Source organism: Gadus macrocephalus, chromosome 5 (assembly GCF_031168955.1).
Source record: "Gadus macrocephalus chromosome 5, ASM3116895v1".
Classification (NCBI taxonomy): Eukaryota; Metazoa; Chordata; class Actinopteri; order Gadiformes; family Gadidae; genus Gadus; species Gadus macrocephalus.
Window position 1 is genome coordinate 9364218 of NC_082386.1, and position 19176 is coordinate 9383393.

At 46.2% G+C, this 19176-nt stretch overlaps 1 protein-coding gene across 1 annotated transcript; it reads left to right on the forward strand.

Moving 5' to 3' along the window:
• The first annotated feature begins 136 nt into the window (after positions 1–136).
• On the forward strand, positions 137–18713 carry clic4 (chloride intracellular channel 4). The gene is made up of 6 exons (XM_060052092.1): positions 137–542; positions 11002–11111; positions 13794–13919; positions 14808–14914; positions 16260–16441; positions 16824–18713. The coding sequence occupies exons 1-6, from the start codon at positions 474–476 to the stop codon at positions 16986–16988; spliced, it is 759 nt and encodes a 252-aa protein (XP_059908075.1). The 5' UTR covers positions 137–473; the 3' UTR covers positions 16989–18713.
• The last annotated feature ends 463 nt before the right edge of the window (positions 18714–19176 follow it).

Sequence of the window (19176 nt, forward strand, 5' to 3'; positions counted from 1 at the left end):
TTTATTGTCCAAAGATATCTCTAGAAGTGATTGCGTGGAGGACTTCGGTCTTCCACACAAGTGTGATTCAAAGCACGGTCATACTGGGCTAGGCATCCTGCCTTTGAGACTCCGCTAAGACCCTGCCCACATTTTTTCCTGCTGCACAAATGACATCACGGCTTTAAACATTCCCGATGCTTCCCTCCTATCCTCATCACTACTCAAGAAGTAAACCAGACGTTAAGGTTGAGCTATGACTCTGTAGCCTGTGGATCTCTATACGTCGTCTCTGGTTCATAGACTTTACCGACCCGTGTGAGATCTTTTTATTCAAGTGTGCACGCTTAGAATCGGGAGCCGCTGGATCTTGGGAAAGCGGTTATCTGGCTTCATTGCGAAGAGGGGTGGCTGAAAAAAGGACCAAGCTAAATCGGGCGTGGTGGCAGAAAATAGTTGTATTTTTGTTTGGAGAACTTTAAGTACAATCCAAGATGTCTCTGTCGGTACCGCAGAACGGAACCAAGCCTGACAACGAACCCGTCATCGAGCTCTTTGTCAAGGTAAGACTATAGTCAAATAAAATCGTTGAAATAAGTTCTATATTTTTTTCGCTTGGGATTCAATAAACAGTCTCGTTGTTTTTTTTAATATTCCGTCATTGAAATACATACAAAGGAGAATACGGCCATTGTCTTGATTCCGTTATTTTTTCATTGTCCCTCCTTGGGATTCTTTCGCGCATCCACGTTTGATGAACAGTATTCCTCGCCATACTGGGTGGTTTCCCAGTCCTACCAGTAACCTCCTCGCCTTAATGGCCATGTGGTCCCTGGCTGAAGTGTCAATAGGGCGGATACGGATCCCGCATCGTGGCAAAGATCGAGCTGGTCACTGAAGAAACTACTGAAAGGAAGCTTCCCGTAAAATTGTTACTGATAGCAGCAGTCATTTTATTCGGATGTATTTGTTACGTTTTAGAGGATGGATTGGGGGTCCCGTGTCCATCTATTGTCTCCCCGGTGGGAGTCTTGATCGTGTAAGGTACACTGGGAAGTGGGAACGTCTGACACTGCAGCACGAGTTTTGTTTATCTGTTGGGCTCCTTTAATGTCATTCTGCCGTTTACGTCTAAGGTGTATTTTGATAAATTGAAGACTTTGACAAATGGAAGTTTGTACATGCTATTTCTATTGATGTAATTCATTGACATTCATTTGTCAGTTATTGCCACTACTACATTTGTTGTTTTTGAAACACAATCAAAGTTGGATTATTTTTCTTTGTTCATTAGAGTGGCTTAACTCAATTAAAGCCATCACTGAAATTTGGCCATTCAACTCCAACTCTATTGGCAGTGATGCGAATAATGAGGGGGAGGAACCAGAAGAATGGTTATTTTTCTTTCTTTATCTTGGTGCTTTTGCTAGGCGGGAAAACGAAAGAGAGAGCGGGGAGGGGGTTGGTCCCCAACAAATGCCCACTGAGGAGGAGGAGGAGGAGGGTGTGTGTGTTCATTCTTAACAGGACATTTAAGATGATTGGGAGGTAGAGAAACATGGTATCCTGCTAGTGGGGAAGCTGGGAGGATTTGACTGCAGCTGTTACGTCTAGTCAGTCTGTAGGGGCGAAGAGCTAGCCAGTGCTAACTCTTACTGCCCACAGGATTACATCATCCCTAGGCCTGATAGGTCAAACACTTTAATAGGTCCCTGGTCAAACATGAGGCCAGAGCTGTTCCCTGAGCTCCTCCCCCCTGGATAGGTAGATCGATAAATAGATAGATAGATAGATAGATAGATAGAGAATTTATTGTCCCCATGGGGACATTTTTCACAGTGAATAGACAGATACACACAACAACAACAACAACATAAAAACAACCACTGACAAGACAAGACCCCAAAAATCATATTTCCCACATAGTACAAGGACACATCTAAGGTTGTTAGCTTTTTAAACCAACAATCAAAACGTTATTTTTAGACGTTTGATTAAAAAGCTGATGGATTGTAGAATGAATGAGAGGTCTGGGTATCGAAACCTGCTACCTGAGGGTTTGTGAAGTCCTGGGCTGGGCCCGGCCAGAACACCATATTGTTACACAGAAGTTTGTCCTGTTACGTGGCGGGCCATGGCCCTTTCTTTTCCCTTTCTTTTCCCCTCCTGCCTGTATAATTCTCTCTGTCTCTCCTCCCTACCCCATGTCATTTTAGGTGTGTAATGGTTGTGTAGGGACATGGCCATATCCATTATTGATGTCCCCTTATTGCGTGCCATTGTTGCAACTGTGCCGTGGTAAACACTGCTATGGTAGAGAGATAGCGAGGCTGCAGGTTGCCATAGGCACACTGCTGTAACCCCGGGCACTGGAAAAGGCTGATAGCGAGCTCTGTGTGTATGTCTGGTTTGTAAGGAGAATGCTTGGTGTGTTGTATAGGGGCCTGAGGCCTTCTAAAGTTTTATGAGCTACCTTCTCTCTGTGTCGACAGGACTACAGCACTGTAAATCCATCACACTTTGCTGACTGTGCTACATTGTTGTGCTATTGCGTGGTTATTGTCAGGTATGTTTCCAAGGATTGTATATTGTACCTGCTGCCTTGTTGCTAGGGAAGTGTATTTTTTATTGTCCTCAAGTGTGGGAGGGCAAACCTCTTGGACAGCTTCTTGATTGCCCCAACGTTAGGTCAAGATGCAGCTGAGATGTGCTTGGTATTTAGTTTGAAACTAAACTCTTGCACTTCTCCCACTGTGTTCCCCTGAAGTAAATAAATTTGTCACGCCATCTGTCGACTTAGCAACATGTACAACGTTGCTGTGGAGATGTTGTGCATCTTTGTTCGCAGGGAACTGATATTACCGGTACTCATTCTGGCATAAAAAAGGAAATGGAATTCGTAGGTCTTACTTTGTTTGAAAGTTTGACACAAAATACTGTTGAACTAGGATATAATTATGATTTCATTCTCTCTTCACTCGGCTATGCTGCATGGGCCCCTCCCTTTGAAGTAACCAAAGTAAAGGCCATGGGTCGACCCCTGTGCTTCATCTGAATCCTCTGATTCCCTTCCTTGAATAACATGTACATGATGTTTCTGGAAGAGTTTGTTCTCGATACAATGTATGATTGTAAATATGTGCATACACTATATTAGGTTCAAAAGCATGTGGTTCATAAGAGCCTTCCATATTTCCTAAGCCCTAACATGGTACCCTTTATCCAATCATGTCTATTTCAATTATTGTCAGTGCAAATCTGCTCCTGAATACTTCAGGCACTCCCATAACCCCATCTGCCCCACCTAGCATGTGACTCACTTTATCACTCATGTGAGAGGTAGATGGGCGTTGAGAAAAACGACAGCTGTGTATCTCCAGCCTTGCACCTCTTGGCTGTGAGGGTACCAAGGTCACTAGTGAAGGCGTACTCTGCCACGCCCCCCTACCTACGGCCAAACAGTTGAGATTATGGCCTGTAAACTAGGATAGGGACGTGTTTGTGTGTGTGTGTGTGTGTGTGTGCGCGTGTCCCACAAATGAACACAATGGTAGCCATGGCTACAGTGACAAACCGATTTCTAGGAAGCTCCTCAGCAATGACTCCTCTGATCCTCCTGAAGGTCGCCGACTTCTCCCTTGAAGACCTTGAGAAACACTGTTAATGTGTTGGAATACAAACATCCACAAGTTATGACCCATGGTAATATGGATTTACAACTTCCCCCTGTTTGGCATTGTGTCACACCATTATTAAGGTTGACTCCAGGCAATTCCTAGGAAATTGCCATTATAATGATGGCTAGTCTCTCTGAAATAGAATTTGCCTATAGTTTGCAATCATACATATATTTTGTTGGTTGAATAGAACACATTTTCTCCTTTGGGCAGTATTTGGAGCCACAGAGAGCAGTCTGTTAACTTTTAATTATTTTTTAAATAATAGAATCGATAGAGCAGCTTACTAGTTCAAGCACTACTGGAGTCAGCATTATCAGTTCGAAGACAAAGATTAATGGTTGGTTTTTTGCTGGAGAATCCCGTGTCCCATGTTATGTGGTTAAGTGTGAGCTGGTGTTGTGCGCTATGGACTCGCTGTCAATGCACTTCCAACTGCTTCATTAAAGGAAACTGTTAGACCAGTACCTGGTCCTGTAGCAATGAAGCAAAGCAAGCCACCCCTGATGATAACTTAGGCCTGAGCCTTTATGGAAGGGAATTCCAAATCTTGTTCTGACTCCAGCTTCCCTCGGAACCCCACAATGAAGGTGTCAGTACACCATTGATCACCATTTTAGGTAAGGCCCTGTTTAGTGTTTATGAGCAGGAAGCGTTTGTCCTACAAGGAACGTCGATGAGGCTGGTTTCCTATGAGCTCAACGACAGGAAACAAGGCGGTACAACAACATTGGAAGGACTTTGCCTCGAAGTTCCAGTGGGGAGAAAGCACGACTAGGGGAGGAAGTAACTCCTTCACATTGTAGATAATATAAGGGTCAAGAACGCAATGAAGCAAAGAAAAGTAACCAAATAGTGGTAGAGAAAACGAGGCGTGGGCCGTTACATCATCTTCACCATGAGTGACCCCTCTCCGGCACTGGGGGAATCTACCCTGCTGGTCCTGTGTAACTCAATCAGTCCCGACACAGCCCACTCTGCTCTAGTTTCACGGGCTCTAGTCCTCCATGCAGCATCGTAGTAGTAGATTTACCAAACATGGAGGATTGGATAACAGCAAGCTACATGACCCAACCTCCACCACTCCTGTCAACGTGTGCCCGGCTGAAAAGTGAAGTGACCCAAATGTCTGACTATAGATCCTCTCTGGCTTTTTGTCAAAATGGCAGCATGGGGCCTTTGGTTTTAACAGATGTGCAAAGCCAACGTCCTATAGTTTGAAGAAGGACTCTCAAATTCAGCGTGCTTGGGACGGAACTTCCGGAAGCCATGACCCAGTCCAATTTGATATTATTGGTTTGTTCTTTTCATGAATTGTGGTGTGTTGTTCATAAACTTATCCCAAGTGCTTTGCATGATGTTTGGCTTTTATGGTGTGTAGATAACACCTATTTGCATCCATCAGGCTTGTCCTATAGACCTAGACTTTGTCTGGCTGTAGGCTATCTGTTTGGAATCAACATTGTGGTTTGAGTCATCATGGAAATCATCTTCTGCTTATGTATGTCAGAAGTACATATCCATGTGTGTGTGTGTGAATGTTTATAGGCCAACTTAAAGCTCGCTTATATCTCCAGAAATTATCTTTGTAAAAAATGTTATACTTTTTAAATCAATCAGTATAAAGGAATGTTTATTGTTAAATGGTTAGAAAGGGGAATTGTGCGAAGAACGGGGACGATATATGGACGTTTGTTTGTTTGTTTGTTTGTTTGTTTGTTTTTGTGTTGTGCTTGTCAATGGGTCTCTTACTGCTGAAAGCAGTTCAGATTCAGCTCTGATGCACAACTGCATGGCACGCAATGTTTGCCTGGGAACCATTAAACCAACAGACGCCTCCTGCTTTCTCTCCGACTATGCTATCTGTCTGTATGTTGTGACCACACTAGATCATTATCACTCTAACCAGTTTTATCATGGTCTGTTGGTAAAAGTCCACGCATCTAATAATAATCAGCATATTGGCATTTAGAACATAATTTGATGATTTGAAACATGATTGTCTGGTAATCCTCCCCGGCTCAGGGTACCTTGTCAAAACAAACCACACAGTAGCCTTGTGTTTGACTGGAAGATGTGAGCTTTCCACTGGGTGACGTCAGCCCGAGTCAGAGCCACACTCAGGACCCAAAACCTTTTTCCATGAGCGCGCCGTGTCTGAGTCCTCTACACACACCTCCCCTCTATGATCTCAGGCCGGGGACCCACCCAGCCCCAGCGGCCCCCCACCCTATGTCCAATACAGTAGCGCGAATTGTTCCTGCGTCTGGCCTTTCCCTCACAGGATTGGTATTTTATAGGCCACGTCATCCAGCCCAGACGCACCCAGCCCTGGACCGGTTGGGTTGGGGGACCTGTCCTCTTCAACCCGCCCATATAGTTCACATGTACACCAAGATGTCCGACGAGTGTGGAGAAGAGGTGTTCTGCTGACGTTTTTCGACAGCCAGCCGCTCCCGGGGGAACATTCCTTGCGCTGTGTTGGAGAGCCAGAGTCAGTTCCTTATTCGGTCAAAGTGTGGTCTGAACAACCCACCCAATTTAGATGATGAAGGCAGCGGGGAGGGGAAGGCCAGGCCTGTCGCGTTGCTAAATTTAGGCTATGACGGGAGACTGGGAGGAGGACTGCGGCCAGCTAAAACAATATCCATTATCTTATGAAGGCGTGATGCTCTGAACGTGTACTGTGCCCATTTGGGAGGGTTATAAATTAAGGGTGGCTTTAAAGGACCACTTTTTCACATGCCAGGTCATAATAGGTTGTGAAACTTGAGGAGGCAAGAACTTGTTTGTCCTTTAAACTCCTGCTACTGCATGGTAATATAATCATCAAATTTATTGATGATTAAATGGGTGTGTGTGTGTGTGTGTGTGTGTGTGTGTGTGTGTGTGTGTGTGTGTGTGTGTGTGTGTGTGTGTGTGTGTGTGTGTGTGTGTGTGTGTGTGTGTGTGTGTGTGTGTGTGTGTGTGTGTGTGTGTGTGTGTGTGTGTTCGCCCCACAGGCATCTGTGTCCTTCTCCTAAATGAAACAGTTGGTAGTTGGTCAGCAGTGGTCATCTGTTGCTCTCTGCATGTGTGTGTGTGCTCCTCACTGCGTTGCTATGGCCGCTTCACATTGGGGTGCAATGGGGCAGATCAGCAAGCTCTGACTCAGTGTTTGACACTTGCGCAATAAGGAAACACTCTGACCACACGTCTGCTGACACCGACAAACTCTGTCACGTTGTAAGGTTTGAGATTTGGCCAGTAATGAGTAATTTATCAGTTCTGTACAAAATGCTTTATAATTTTTTCGAAGTAGAAACTATTTTTCTTTTGGGTAAGGCTCTCAAACAGCCTTACAAGGAGCGGTCTCAGAGTATTGCCTAACCTCATTTGTGGTTTTTATTAGGGGGGGGGGGTTCACCTTGGCTTTGGTCACCCAAATTTGGGGAGCGCTTGGCAGAACGGAATGAAAGCAGTCTGTTGTCGTTTGCTTTTCGAAGAAACCAGAAAGAACCAGAAGTTCTTTCTCAATCCAGTGGAGTAATGCCTCCCCTGGAAAGAACATTTTAGATTAAACGACGACAGTAGACAAAATATCCTTCCGTGGAAAGGAGAAATGTATCATAAACATTTTAAACATTTTCATGATCTTATTTACTATATCGTATAGGATTCTTATTTCCTATGCCTAGACCATCCCTCTTTTTTTTTGGGATTTCGTTGCTATTTTGATATTAGACCTCAGTCCTTATTCACACAAGCTGTGTATGTCCCTGTCTCCGGCACAGACACCGGGACACAGTCTCTAGTAACAGCCGTCTAGTACACTTAAAGGCAGCGGAAATGCAGTTCCTCGAAGCAGGTCTCCCAAGCCTCCTAAACTAAACAAGGCATCCCCCCACACTCCTTCTCTCCTCAAGTAGTGGGACATTGCTGGCATAGTTTAACCCTCTATCTGCCCCAGCACTTACTTCTTCACCAACCACCCCCCTCCCAGTCCCAAGTACCCCTCTGTCTGCACTAGTGAGGGGCCCAAGTTGGGTGGGAAGAGTAGCATGGGGGGGAGGGGGAGGATGCACGTGTAGCATGACGACTCAGGAACTCAATTCCAGATGCTGCTCGTTTGCCCTTTGCATCTTTGCATCTGTTGTCGTGCACAGTGTGTTTACTCTCAACCTCTATATCCAACGTGAGATTAAAAGTATCCATTTTTTTTCCTAATGGCCTCTTGCGCTAAGAATACTTTCTGCATTGCTACATTCTTTCTCTCTCGCTCTCACACTCGCTCTCGTCTGCGTAGCTGCAGGTCTTGCTTCTGCTCCGTCTTGAGGGCAGGGCTGCGGCAACGGTCTCAGCTGCAGACTCCGAGAGGCGTGCAGGCACGAAGAAAATCCTTTATGGCACGACCACTGTTGCTAATGCATTATTTATCTTTAGGTTTTCTTTTCCCTAAGAGTTTTCTACTTTGTTAATGCATAATAATTAAAAAATATTTATTAAAAAAATACATATATATATATTTTTATACATTGGTAGTCAAGGCGGGGCCCTATTGTTGTTGAGGCGGCCGCCTTACCCATACAGTGCTGGGGGAAACACTGAGGCCAGCCCAGTAACGGAGCACACAGAAGGAGGAGGAAGACGGAGGGACTGAGCTGAACAGGGATTGTCTCTTTCAGCTGCCACGGCATTCTTTAGAGAAGCCCCTAATGACCCTCCTTTCATTTACAAATGGGAATGTGTTTTATCGTCCTTCACTCTCCCGTTCTCTTTCTTCTTCCTCTCTGGGAGGGGTGGCTTCAAACAGCTTCTACCTGTACATGGAGCTAGACCACTCCAAGCTGCACTCAATGTCATACATATCATTGCCATGGCTGTTGCCATGGTAATGATCTGCATGGTAAATCTCCACCCTCAAATAACATGAATGGATTTCATTACAGGTGTACTATTTATGGGAGGGCAGGGGGGTAGGCTGAGTAGTAGCTCATTGATATCTTTTACTACATTTACATGAACATCTAGGGCATTTGGCAGACGCCTTTATCCAAAGTGCAATTAGTAAATTTGTCAGTAAAAAGAGAAAAAATATATTGCTGTCGGTACAGTCAGGATGTTCAAGTGCCAATCACTAACAATTGCTAGGTTAACCCATTCCCTGTACACAACAAAGATAGCTAGAATAAGATGCTACATAATGCCAAGTACTATTTTTAAGTGCAAGGACGTACACCTTTCAAACACCATTCAAAGCTTATACTAGCTTTGTGGACGGAAGTCACAGGCCACAAAACCCCTCAATGATGACACAAGCCAAAGCTCATTGATAAGAAGAATTGAATCACGCAGGCTGAAAATGGGGCCACTCACCTGGAAAACAAAGCTATCTGATCTAATCCAAGGCCCCGTTTCTGTGGCTCACACATTGAACTGAGAGGGAATAGGGAGCTGGAGAGCAGCGATCTAGTACAATGGGAGCCAGCCGGTCGGACAAGAGCCGTGTCGCACTGAGAACAGAGGCTGCATGTCTGTCTGCGGCAGCCGGCGGGCTTCTGGAACACACCGTTGAAGATGGAGAAGAAGGATATTGAAGCTCTGTGTGTCTCATTGTGTGATTTAGACATATCTATATAGTTCACTCAACCATTTCCTAAATCGAATATCGGTTGCATCAAATTAATCGAAGATTTGAAAGTTGTCCGTTAGTAAGGTACACAGTTTCAGTATCAGTTAATCAGTATCAGTGATTTGCGTGTGCATCTCACCTCGTTGATGTGCGGCCTTGGATAATCGTTTGCGTATCCCCTCTGCAGGGGGGACAGAAGATGAGAGAACTGCTAAAAGAGTGGTTAAACCTTTCCCAAAGAGGCCTTGCCACAGTTATAGACTATATGGAGAGAACACATTCCTTTCATTCACAAACAACTCCTTGTGGAAGGATGAATGCCAGGCATTCTTCAGCAGGCTGTTCTGCCATTGGCACTGTCCGGCGCCAGCTATATAACCTCTGACACTCAAGGGTATCAACCGCGGCTCTCCGAGAAGACTTCTAGACACTGTTGTTTTTCAAGTGGCTGATCCTTGGTGAGCCAAAGCCTGTAACTCTGCCCTTAATGAGCCCAGAGCTAGCTGGCACGGCTTCGGTACCCTGACTGTAAAATAAATGAGATGCCCTGATGAGAAATAATAACTGAAACCAGCGGCAAAAAGAGACGTTATTTCAGCACTGGGCACCGAGCTCTGTTAACCAACTTAAGTATCTTTTGATGTGAAATCCAAACCGTATTCTTCCTTCTGCCCTCTTTACCGCACATGCGTACACAGGCACGTGTGCGAACGACCCTCGCTCTGCAAAGATGAGTAATTGCAGCTATAGAGTAACACAACTGTGTGGTAGGAAACACGGCAAAGGATGAAAGCTGTCTGAGAGCTGGAGAGTTGAGAAAGCCAAATGTCCAAGTCGTCGGCCATCCCTTACGTCCTCGTTGTGCTCTAAAGGCAACTATTACTTCAATAGGCAACGAGCACCAGAATGGGTTAGGAGTGTTGCTTCAATACAGCCATCTCCCCAGTCTTCTCCACATTGACTTTTATTGGTCAAGGATCAGATGGCTAATGTGGAAGCAGCCCGCTCCTTAATCACTTCACAGGGTTTCACTTTCACCCGACACATTAGTGGTTCAGATTCATGGGGAGGAAGTGTGCAAAACTAAGCATTCAAAGAGGAGGAGGTGGAGGAGAGGGGGCGTGTGTCAGCACCCTTCTTTCCCTCTTTAAGTGTGTGTGTGTGTGTGTGTGTGTGTGTGTGTGTGTGTGTGTGTGTGTGTGTGTGTGTGTGTGTGTGTGTGTGTGTGTGTGTGTGTGTGTGTGTGTGTGTGTGTGTGTGAGTGACACAAAGCGAGGGGGAAAGATAAAAACCCCTTCTTTGAAATGGTTCCCTTCTTTGGTTGGACTGCAGAATAAACACAAATCCAGCTCGTTATGGTCGTGCAACAGATTGGCCCCCTCCCAACGGCGGGACCTTGTTGCACGTAGGCGTCAGACAGGCCCTGATAGAGATCGGCGCCCCTCCCTCCATCGTTCACTTCCGATCCCTCTGCAGAGGGCCGGTGTCTCGCCGTGTGTTTCTGCTTCTGATCACCCTCGGCTCTCATTTACCCCCTGATGAAAGAGAGGTTACTTCCTGTTTGGACTTCAATCAGTTACAGAGGATCTATTGCACCTGTCCGGCATTATATATGTTGCATCTAATCACTCTTCTCTCTGCCTTGTCCGCCTGTCGGTCTCGACCTCTCTCTGTCTGTCTGGACCTCTCTCTGTCCGTCTCTCTCTACCTCTCTCTACCTCTCTCTCCTCACAGGCGGGCAGTGATGGGGAAAGCATCGGGAACTGCCCCTTCTCCCAGAGGCTCTTCATGATCCTGTGGCTGAAGGGAGTGGTCTTCAACGTCACCACAGTGGACCTAAAGAGGTGACCCCCAACCACGACTTCCTCCTTCTCTGAACCTTCCCCTCCTCCTCCTCCTCCTCCTCTTCACCCGGCTGCGAGACAACTCTTTAAACCCCCAAAAAACATCTGCAGCCGGTTATTAAAAGCTTTTATGCTTCATTCATTCTTCCCTCGTCATCTCGCCCTCATCCTATTCCTCCTCTCCCTCCTCGTCCAAATGTTGTTGTTGTTGTTGTTGTTACCTCCCAGAACTTTCCGGGGCGTTCCGGCTCGAAAACTATTCCTTCACGAATCGCAGAGTGCTTTGATCGGCCCCGTCTCTCGTGCTCCACTGGCTTGCTGGCTGGCTGGCTGGCCGGCTGCTGCTGCCGCCCGCCTGCTTATTTGGTTTTCCCATGACCCTCTTCCAAGCCCGAGGGGAAACAAGGGCAAAAAAAAGGAAACATTCTCTGGGGAGTCTTATTGGGGTTGTGCTCTTTGCGCTCACTTCCTGCCCAGGACTTTAGGTGGTTAACATGCAGTTTCTCCCCGAATCCAAAAACAAGAATCATCTGCAATTATGAAAACATATATTTATTCCTCCTTTCCCAGGGTCGTCAGGGCTTGCTTTTTGAAGGCGGCGAGTCATCTGGATAGTTGCTTTTGTTTTTTGTTCCGCACCCACGGCCAAGGCTGGCAAGGGGCTGGATATTTTGAGACGCGGTCAGGTGCTGTCTCTGGCTGCCACGGGGCTCTCACTCCCATCATGTGCGCTCGTCACCGTGGCTGTGTGAGGCATGTCTGGGGATATGAGAGAGACTCGGGGCATGGCTCTCTCTCCATTCCAGACATGCCCTCCTCCCTGTCCCACCCTGATAGCCACCATAGAGCCACAGTGGCTGTGTTCAGATTACTACATTTAGTCACACAAACCCACCCTGGACATGCCAAAGTCTGCTGCCTTCTAAAGTGCAAGCAGTTGGGTTTCGGTACAGGTTGAACCCTTTTTAAAGCACACAATAAAACCCCTGCGGTGTCTGAGCGTCGTGTGCTCATTAACCAGGATAGTATAGTGGCTAGGCGTTGGTCCCCGACTGATAGCCACAGAAGATACTGGATTCGGTTTCTCATGCATCCTTGAGCAACCTGCCTGACCCTGCTCCTTCATGACATGGATGTGATTTCACCGTAACTCGCTGCGGGTGTGATGGGTCCGCGTATTGCTGTGGCTCCCTCCGCAGCTCTGTGAGTTGTGGCGGTTGTTGCAGAAAAAACACACAGCCTCCGAAAGGTCTGGCAAAAGGCAGCGGAGGATGTCCGCCCACTTAGCAGTGTCTGTTTACCCCCTGGCTGCTCAAACAGGCCTTTGTTCGGGCTGCTGGGAGAGCGCTGGCTGGACGCTTTCTCTAAAGCTTTCACAGGCTTGCGTTTTGTCAAGGATCTCCAGATCTGCGATCACTATAAGCAAAGTAAAGTGTGCTGTATTCAGGTCTTCGTAAGCCCTAGAATGAACAGTGCATTGTTATAATTAGATTTTTATTTTCACAAAGTCACATGTCACACTCACTGCTTATAATTTAATCGGCCGATTTTAATTGAATTGGCGACATACAGAACATCCGTTGATGTTTTTTTAAATCAGCCCATTGGTTGTGATTAAGAAGCTGTTGATCTCAGATTCCCGGTGACCGTATCCAGCTCCCTGCAGTACCGGGCGCCGGCGCCGCCCACTCCCTCCAGTCGTACAATGAGGAACCTCCCTTCATGTCCGACCCTGAGCTCTGGGGTCAGCGGAGCGAGGGGGAGGGGCCTGCGAGTGCTGCGAGCGAGCAGAGCGCAACGTTGAGCTGGCTTCAGACGTCGATGGGACTCCACAGCAGGAGCCCGACTTAGGTCACATATGAAAGATGGCGGCCTGAGCCAAGAGCGCCACTTCCTGCGCGTGTGCCAACATTTCCTGTTTGGTGTTAAATTCAGCCCATGAAATTCCTTGCTTTATTATAGAAGTCCATTGCTTATTTTGTAGTAGTGAATGGATTTCATCTTGTATGGAGGGACTTGATACGCGGGTTTGGATGGCGCTGCCTGATAAAGAACAGGGTCCTGCACAGAGCCCTGCTTTGCTTCTCTGTTCTCTCTCTCAAGGTCAAACCCTGCTGTGGAAAGTGTTGACGAGAACAATGGTGGAGGGATAATGTGTCATGGGTCTTTTATATATTTTGTCTGTGCGGTGGCACTTAACACATGCTCATTTGTGTGTGTGTGTGTGTGTGTGTGTGTGTCTTGTGTGCTCACACTTATGTGTTATCATATCTGGTCCGCTGGAGACATCTGGAAGAAAATGTGCCAGCTAGCGGTGCACAAGGGAGACGGGAAGGCAGACACACACACCAATAGCAGCAGAGACTCCGGGAACAGGGCTGTGGCGGTTCTGCACCAGAGGAGTCTGGGGCAACAGTGTTAATTCCACCCTGTGAGGCCCCAGGGACCATGATTCACCCCGGGGGAAAAAAACAAGGAAAAGAAGCCCTTTAACGAGAAACCGCCAAGCAATACCCATATAATCAGGTTTCACATAAGTCAAACACAATGTTTAGTCTTTCCCTTCAACTCTTGGGCTGAGTCAGAAAACCACCCAATACGTACCTTCAGTTTATACATTCACAACTAAAAACATCCAGTCTTTATCTGAGCTTTCTAAAGGCTCTGTTATGTCTCCTCCAGGAAGCCGGCAGACCTCCAGAATCTGGCCCCAGGCACGCACCCGCCCTTCATCACCTTCAACGGCGAGGTCAAGACGGACGTCAACAAGATTGAGGAGTTCCTGGAAGACGTCCTCAGCCCACCCAAGTGAGTTCTGGATATCCTGAGAGGAGAGCAACAGCCGGCCTGCTTCCCAACAGCAGAGAGTCACACAGCCCTCCTGGCTGAAGAGAGGATTACTGGACATGCCCTGAATGTAGTGAGCTCACTGTGAAACATGGAAAACAAATGGGAGAGAAAATAAGGGGATATGGTTTGCACAACTGTTTGCAGGAGAAGTTGTGACTAGAAGACGAGTGAAGAGATATTGAGGCTATTCAAACCTTTTAATATATATTTTGTATTTCCTCCTTTAGCTGGAGTGTGACTGTAGTGAGATTATATCCCCAGTAGCCGTCTTTATTTATACACTGTGTAGGTTGATCACCATGTTTCTCGCGTTTCACGTAGCACTCTGTTTCCCATGATGTGCTCTGGGTGGTTTCTAATAGTAACAGCGCTGTCGTAAAACACTCCCTGTACAGGGATGGCCTGGGCAGAGCCGACGTGAAAGCTCATAGTGTTCCCATAGTTAACTCATTGCACTTCTGCTCATTTTCATCCGTTGATGCAGTTGCCTATATTGCCTGTAGCAGTATTCGGTCTTCTGTATTAGCTATAGCATTATGGAGTCACCCATACTGCCCATAGCAGTGTGCAGTTGTCTTGTGTATATTGCCTTTTAGCAGTATGCGTTTATCTATTACCTATATCATTATGGGGTTATCGATACTGCCTATAGCAGGGAGCTTCTGTGGCACAATGATCCCACACATCACCACATGATCGTGCTGTGTCCGGGCCAGATCTCTTAACGCGCGCGTGTGTGTGTGTGTGTGTGTGTGTGTGTGTGTGTGTGTGTGTGTGTGTGTGTGTGTGTGTGTGTGTGTGTGTGTGTGTGTGTGTGTGTGTGTGTGTGTGTGTGTGTGTGTGTAGGTTCACTAAGCTCAGCCCGAGGCACCCTGAGTCGAACACAGCTGGGATGGACATCTTCGCCAAGTTTTCAGCCTTCATTAAGAACTCCAAACCAGACGGCAACGAGGGTGGGTAACACGGCCCTTATGCTCTCTCTCTCTCGCTCGCTCGCTCGCTCTCTCTCTCACAGCGGTGAGTTGGCTCGGTGCGAGGATAATACCGAGAAGACTTCCAATTGTGTCAGAACGGTGTCCAGAGTTTCTTCCGGTCGCCAGGCAACGGCGTTAGCCCCACGGCGATTGGCGGCTTGAGACAGAAGAGGGCCTGACACGGGGAACAGAGGGCTTTTGTTCTGTCGTGCCGCCTCCCTCTGCTCTCCAGTCCCATTCCTGACACACTACTGTCACCCCCATCTCTCTCTCTCTCTCTCTCTCTCTCTCTCTCTCTCTGTCTGTCTGTCTGTCTGTCTGTCTGTCTGTCTGTCTGTCTGTCTGTCTGTCTGTCTGTCTGTCTGTCTGTCTGTCTGTCTGTCTGTCTGTCTGTCTGTCTGTCTGTCTGTCTGTCTGTCTGTCTGTCTGTCTGTCTGTCTCCTCGCCTCACCTGCCAGAGCTCTCTAGAAAACAGCTGAGCCATACTGTACAAACCTGTGCACTGTTTTTTCATTCTCCATTGTTTTAATCTTAATTCAATCCTAATAATTTTTTACTACATTGGATCTCAGACGTAAAACATACGTATAACAGGAGAAGCAGTCATCCTGTTTAATGATTGTTTGGTATTGAGGAAAATTTGGGGAAAACCTTTAGGAAAATTATTGTGAAATTTCAATGTTACAGCTCTGATTAGACATGGTATCGATTACATTCCCCAAAGAGGTCCAACATTCTGTAAATTGTACCTTTGTGACTCCACCTTGGGAAATAGAGTCATCGTGCCAGTTCGCCTCTCTGTACAAACAGTAGAAATAGTTGGCAAAGGTTATGAGGTTGAATGTCATGTTTTTATCAGTCAAAGGTTTATATTGTCCTGCAGCACAAAAATGAATGAAAAGAAACAGCAAACGTTTAGATTTTTCAAATATTTCATAACAATGTAAGTTTTGGGTTTGTATTAATCTACATTAATGATTTACATGGTACTAAACTATGCTGAACCTGCGCATTGAAGTGATATGTCGCCCCCATGTGGTGATGCTACAGCTTGGGTTGAGACGAGAGGCTCCGGTGAAAGAGTTACAACGCAACAGCGAACTATTTCACAAAAGCTGCAGGGTTTGCTTTGTCCCAACAAATCAGCCGATGGTTTACTCAAGATGCCACCATAATTTAACTAGGGTATTTATTATTGTTTGTCTGACTTCAATATTTGTTGTAACAAACAATTTTCGGGTTCCCACTGTACCCTGCCACGAAGCCTTTTACAATAACATGTTGTGTCATCATTGAGCTTATAATATACTTGCTTCATTTGCAGTTCTGGAGCGTGGTCTTCTGAAGACCCTGCAGAAGCTGGATGAGTACCTGCGCTCACCGCTACCCGACGAGATCGACCATAACAGCATCGAGGACGTCAAGGACTCCAGCCGCATGTTCCTGGACGGAGACGAGATGACGCTAGCGGACTGCAACCTGCTCCCCAAGTTGCACATAGTCAAGGTGAGGACCACAGTCAAGGTGATGGCGGAGATTGTGGTGGGTGCTGCCCTCTGGTGGGCAGTGTTGGTGATGCAAAACAAAATAAAAACTGGTCGGCCAACACCATCACAAAAAGTAATTGAGAAAATACATTGAGCAATTGATGCTGCATTTTAATTACTTGAATACAGGTCCGTCGGCAATTCAGATGCCCATCCCAAATTGGCTTATAAGGCACTCCATCAAAATCATATCCATTAAATTATGACAAATAATTAAATAAAAATAAATCGTATCAAAATACACAGAGGAACCGTGGTGTGGAAATGATCCACCGTCCATCGTGTGACACGGCGTGTTCACGGGCTCTGACCTCATCTCCGCTGCCTCTCCTCCCCTCCAGGTGGTGGCCAAGAAGTACCGGGGCTTCGACATCCCCAAGCAGATGACGTCCATCTGGAAGTACCTGAACAACGCCTACGCCCGCGAGGAGTTCACCAACACCTGCCCCAGCGACAACGAGATCGAGATCGCCTACGGAGACGTAGCCAAGAGGCTGGTCAAATAAACCCCCAACCCCACTCCTACAGCCCCCCCCCCCCCCACTGCTCTCGTCCCCCTCGTCGTCGTCCCCCCCCCTTCTTCCCTCAGTCCAGCGTGGGACAATGTCTGCTCATCCTCGAGAAAGAAAACACAAAAACTATGGATTCCTGTACTTCTCTCCTCCATTTGAGGGCCAAACACTTGATCAGCATGAACCCTGACACTTATCTCTCTCTCACTTTCTATCTCTCTCTTTCTCACTCTCGCTCTCTCCGGTGTTGGTGAGGTACTTTCGGTTAAAAAGTAAATTCAGCAAATTATGACCTTCCATTTTTGCAGCCTTAAACTGCTTATTTTCTGTTAACTGTTGTAATGTTTTTGTCTGATTTACTGTCGCGCACTAGTGCCTATCAGTGTAGGGAAACCGGGCAGACTCACTCCATCGATAAGTGACCTTCAAGTTGACCTTCAAATCTCTGAGGTGGCAGAGCTATTTTCATTGTCGTTGTTTTGTTTTTGTCATTTATATTTGTTTAATACCGGTTGGCTCCATTTCGGCTGCTCCATAGACCAGATCACAGAAGCTGATTATATAACTTTATCAATTTTTAGCTAGAGGTGGTGTAAACAGTGTTTAACGCTTCAGTGTTTTGTTGTTTTTGGCTTAAGTATTCAAAAGTTTTTGTTTATCAGAAGCTAACCCAAACCATTACGGTTAACATATCAAGTGAAAAATGCTTTATTTTAATGCTAAGTTGCTCAAATACATGTCTATCCAAAAATAACTAATCAGCAGGTGAAGTTACCTGGCATCCATGCTCTGACTCCTATTCGCCATATGTGGCCAAAGCAAAACCAACTGTTTTAGCTATTTTAAGAAATGTAGCTTATAGACCCATTTGAAGACTGTACTGAAGGGAAAACTGTCTTATTTAAGAAACATTGAGGATAAACGCTCCATCTAGCAGCCAAAAACACCCCGCAGATGTATGTCCCGAAGCACAGTGGGGTTTAGGAAGTCTTCACTCTGGGTGCTCGGTTAGTAGCATTAGGTTAAATCCACATTAAATGGAAACCATACCAAAAAGAACAACTAAAAATGGCACATTATTCTGGTCTCACTGTGGATTGGATGACTCGTAAAAATGCAACTAGCGACTTCAACAAAACAAACCACATTCTCTCACTGTCTCCATGTCATACGGAAGGAAGGAAGGACGCTGGTCTGTGGTCAGGCAGGAGGAAAAGTGACACTAAATATATTTATAAAGGAATGGATTAGAAGAGAGCAGTGAAGGAGAGGCATGTACCTACCCCGTGTTCAGGATGTGTGCATCCTGTTCTGAGAAGGTTAACGGGAATGTTCGCTAAGGTTTAGGGCTAGGTTGATAAAATGAAATAAAAGTGGATGCTTCAAGCAAACAAATTCAACACCTTTCTGTCGGATATTTGTTATAAAAAAAACAACCATTTGATAAAAGTAATTGTAAATATTATGTTTTGATTGGTAAGAGTTCAGTGTGTACATTTTATACATTCATCTGTTTGAACTTTTAGAAGCAGGGCTGAAGTCAGCCCGGTTTGATTTTATTTCTAGGAATTGTATCTTGCCTTACTTTTTCTCTGCTTATTATTTTACAGAGGTCACTGCATTGCGAAATGGGTTTCACTGTGTACGAAAATAAGACTGCGTCATGGCTTTTCTTTTCATAACAATGATTGAATTGAAATAAAAACGTTATCGACACTCGCCCACTGTCTCGTGTGTTTGTAGTATTAAACCCATACATAACGAACCTTCCAGTCTGGTAGGCCACTCCTTTCAGCAGATGATAAACTGGGAACATCGTAGCATAACACTTTGTTTGTTTTGCAGTCTGCCCCTCCAGCGCCCACTGACCCAAGGAATGTCCCAAGTGGGTGCCCACACTGCGGTCAAGTGAGCCGCTGTCACACTAAATTTGTACCGGCTGCCAAATTTGTACCGGGCGCGTCATCCATACGTAATCCATTCCAAACCTGCCTGTCAGCCTATGATCGCGTCGTCCGTTGCCGGGCAGGTTTAAAAAAAACATTCGAAATCCAACATCCAAATTTAGTGTGACAGCTCCACTATCCTTCACGCCACGGTTCTATTCCCTAGCGTCGCCACCCATGAAAAAGCGCAAATGAGAAACGGGAAAGCTTCTACGATCAAAAGGGGACGTGCCTCC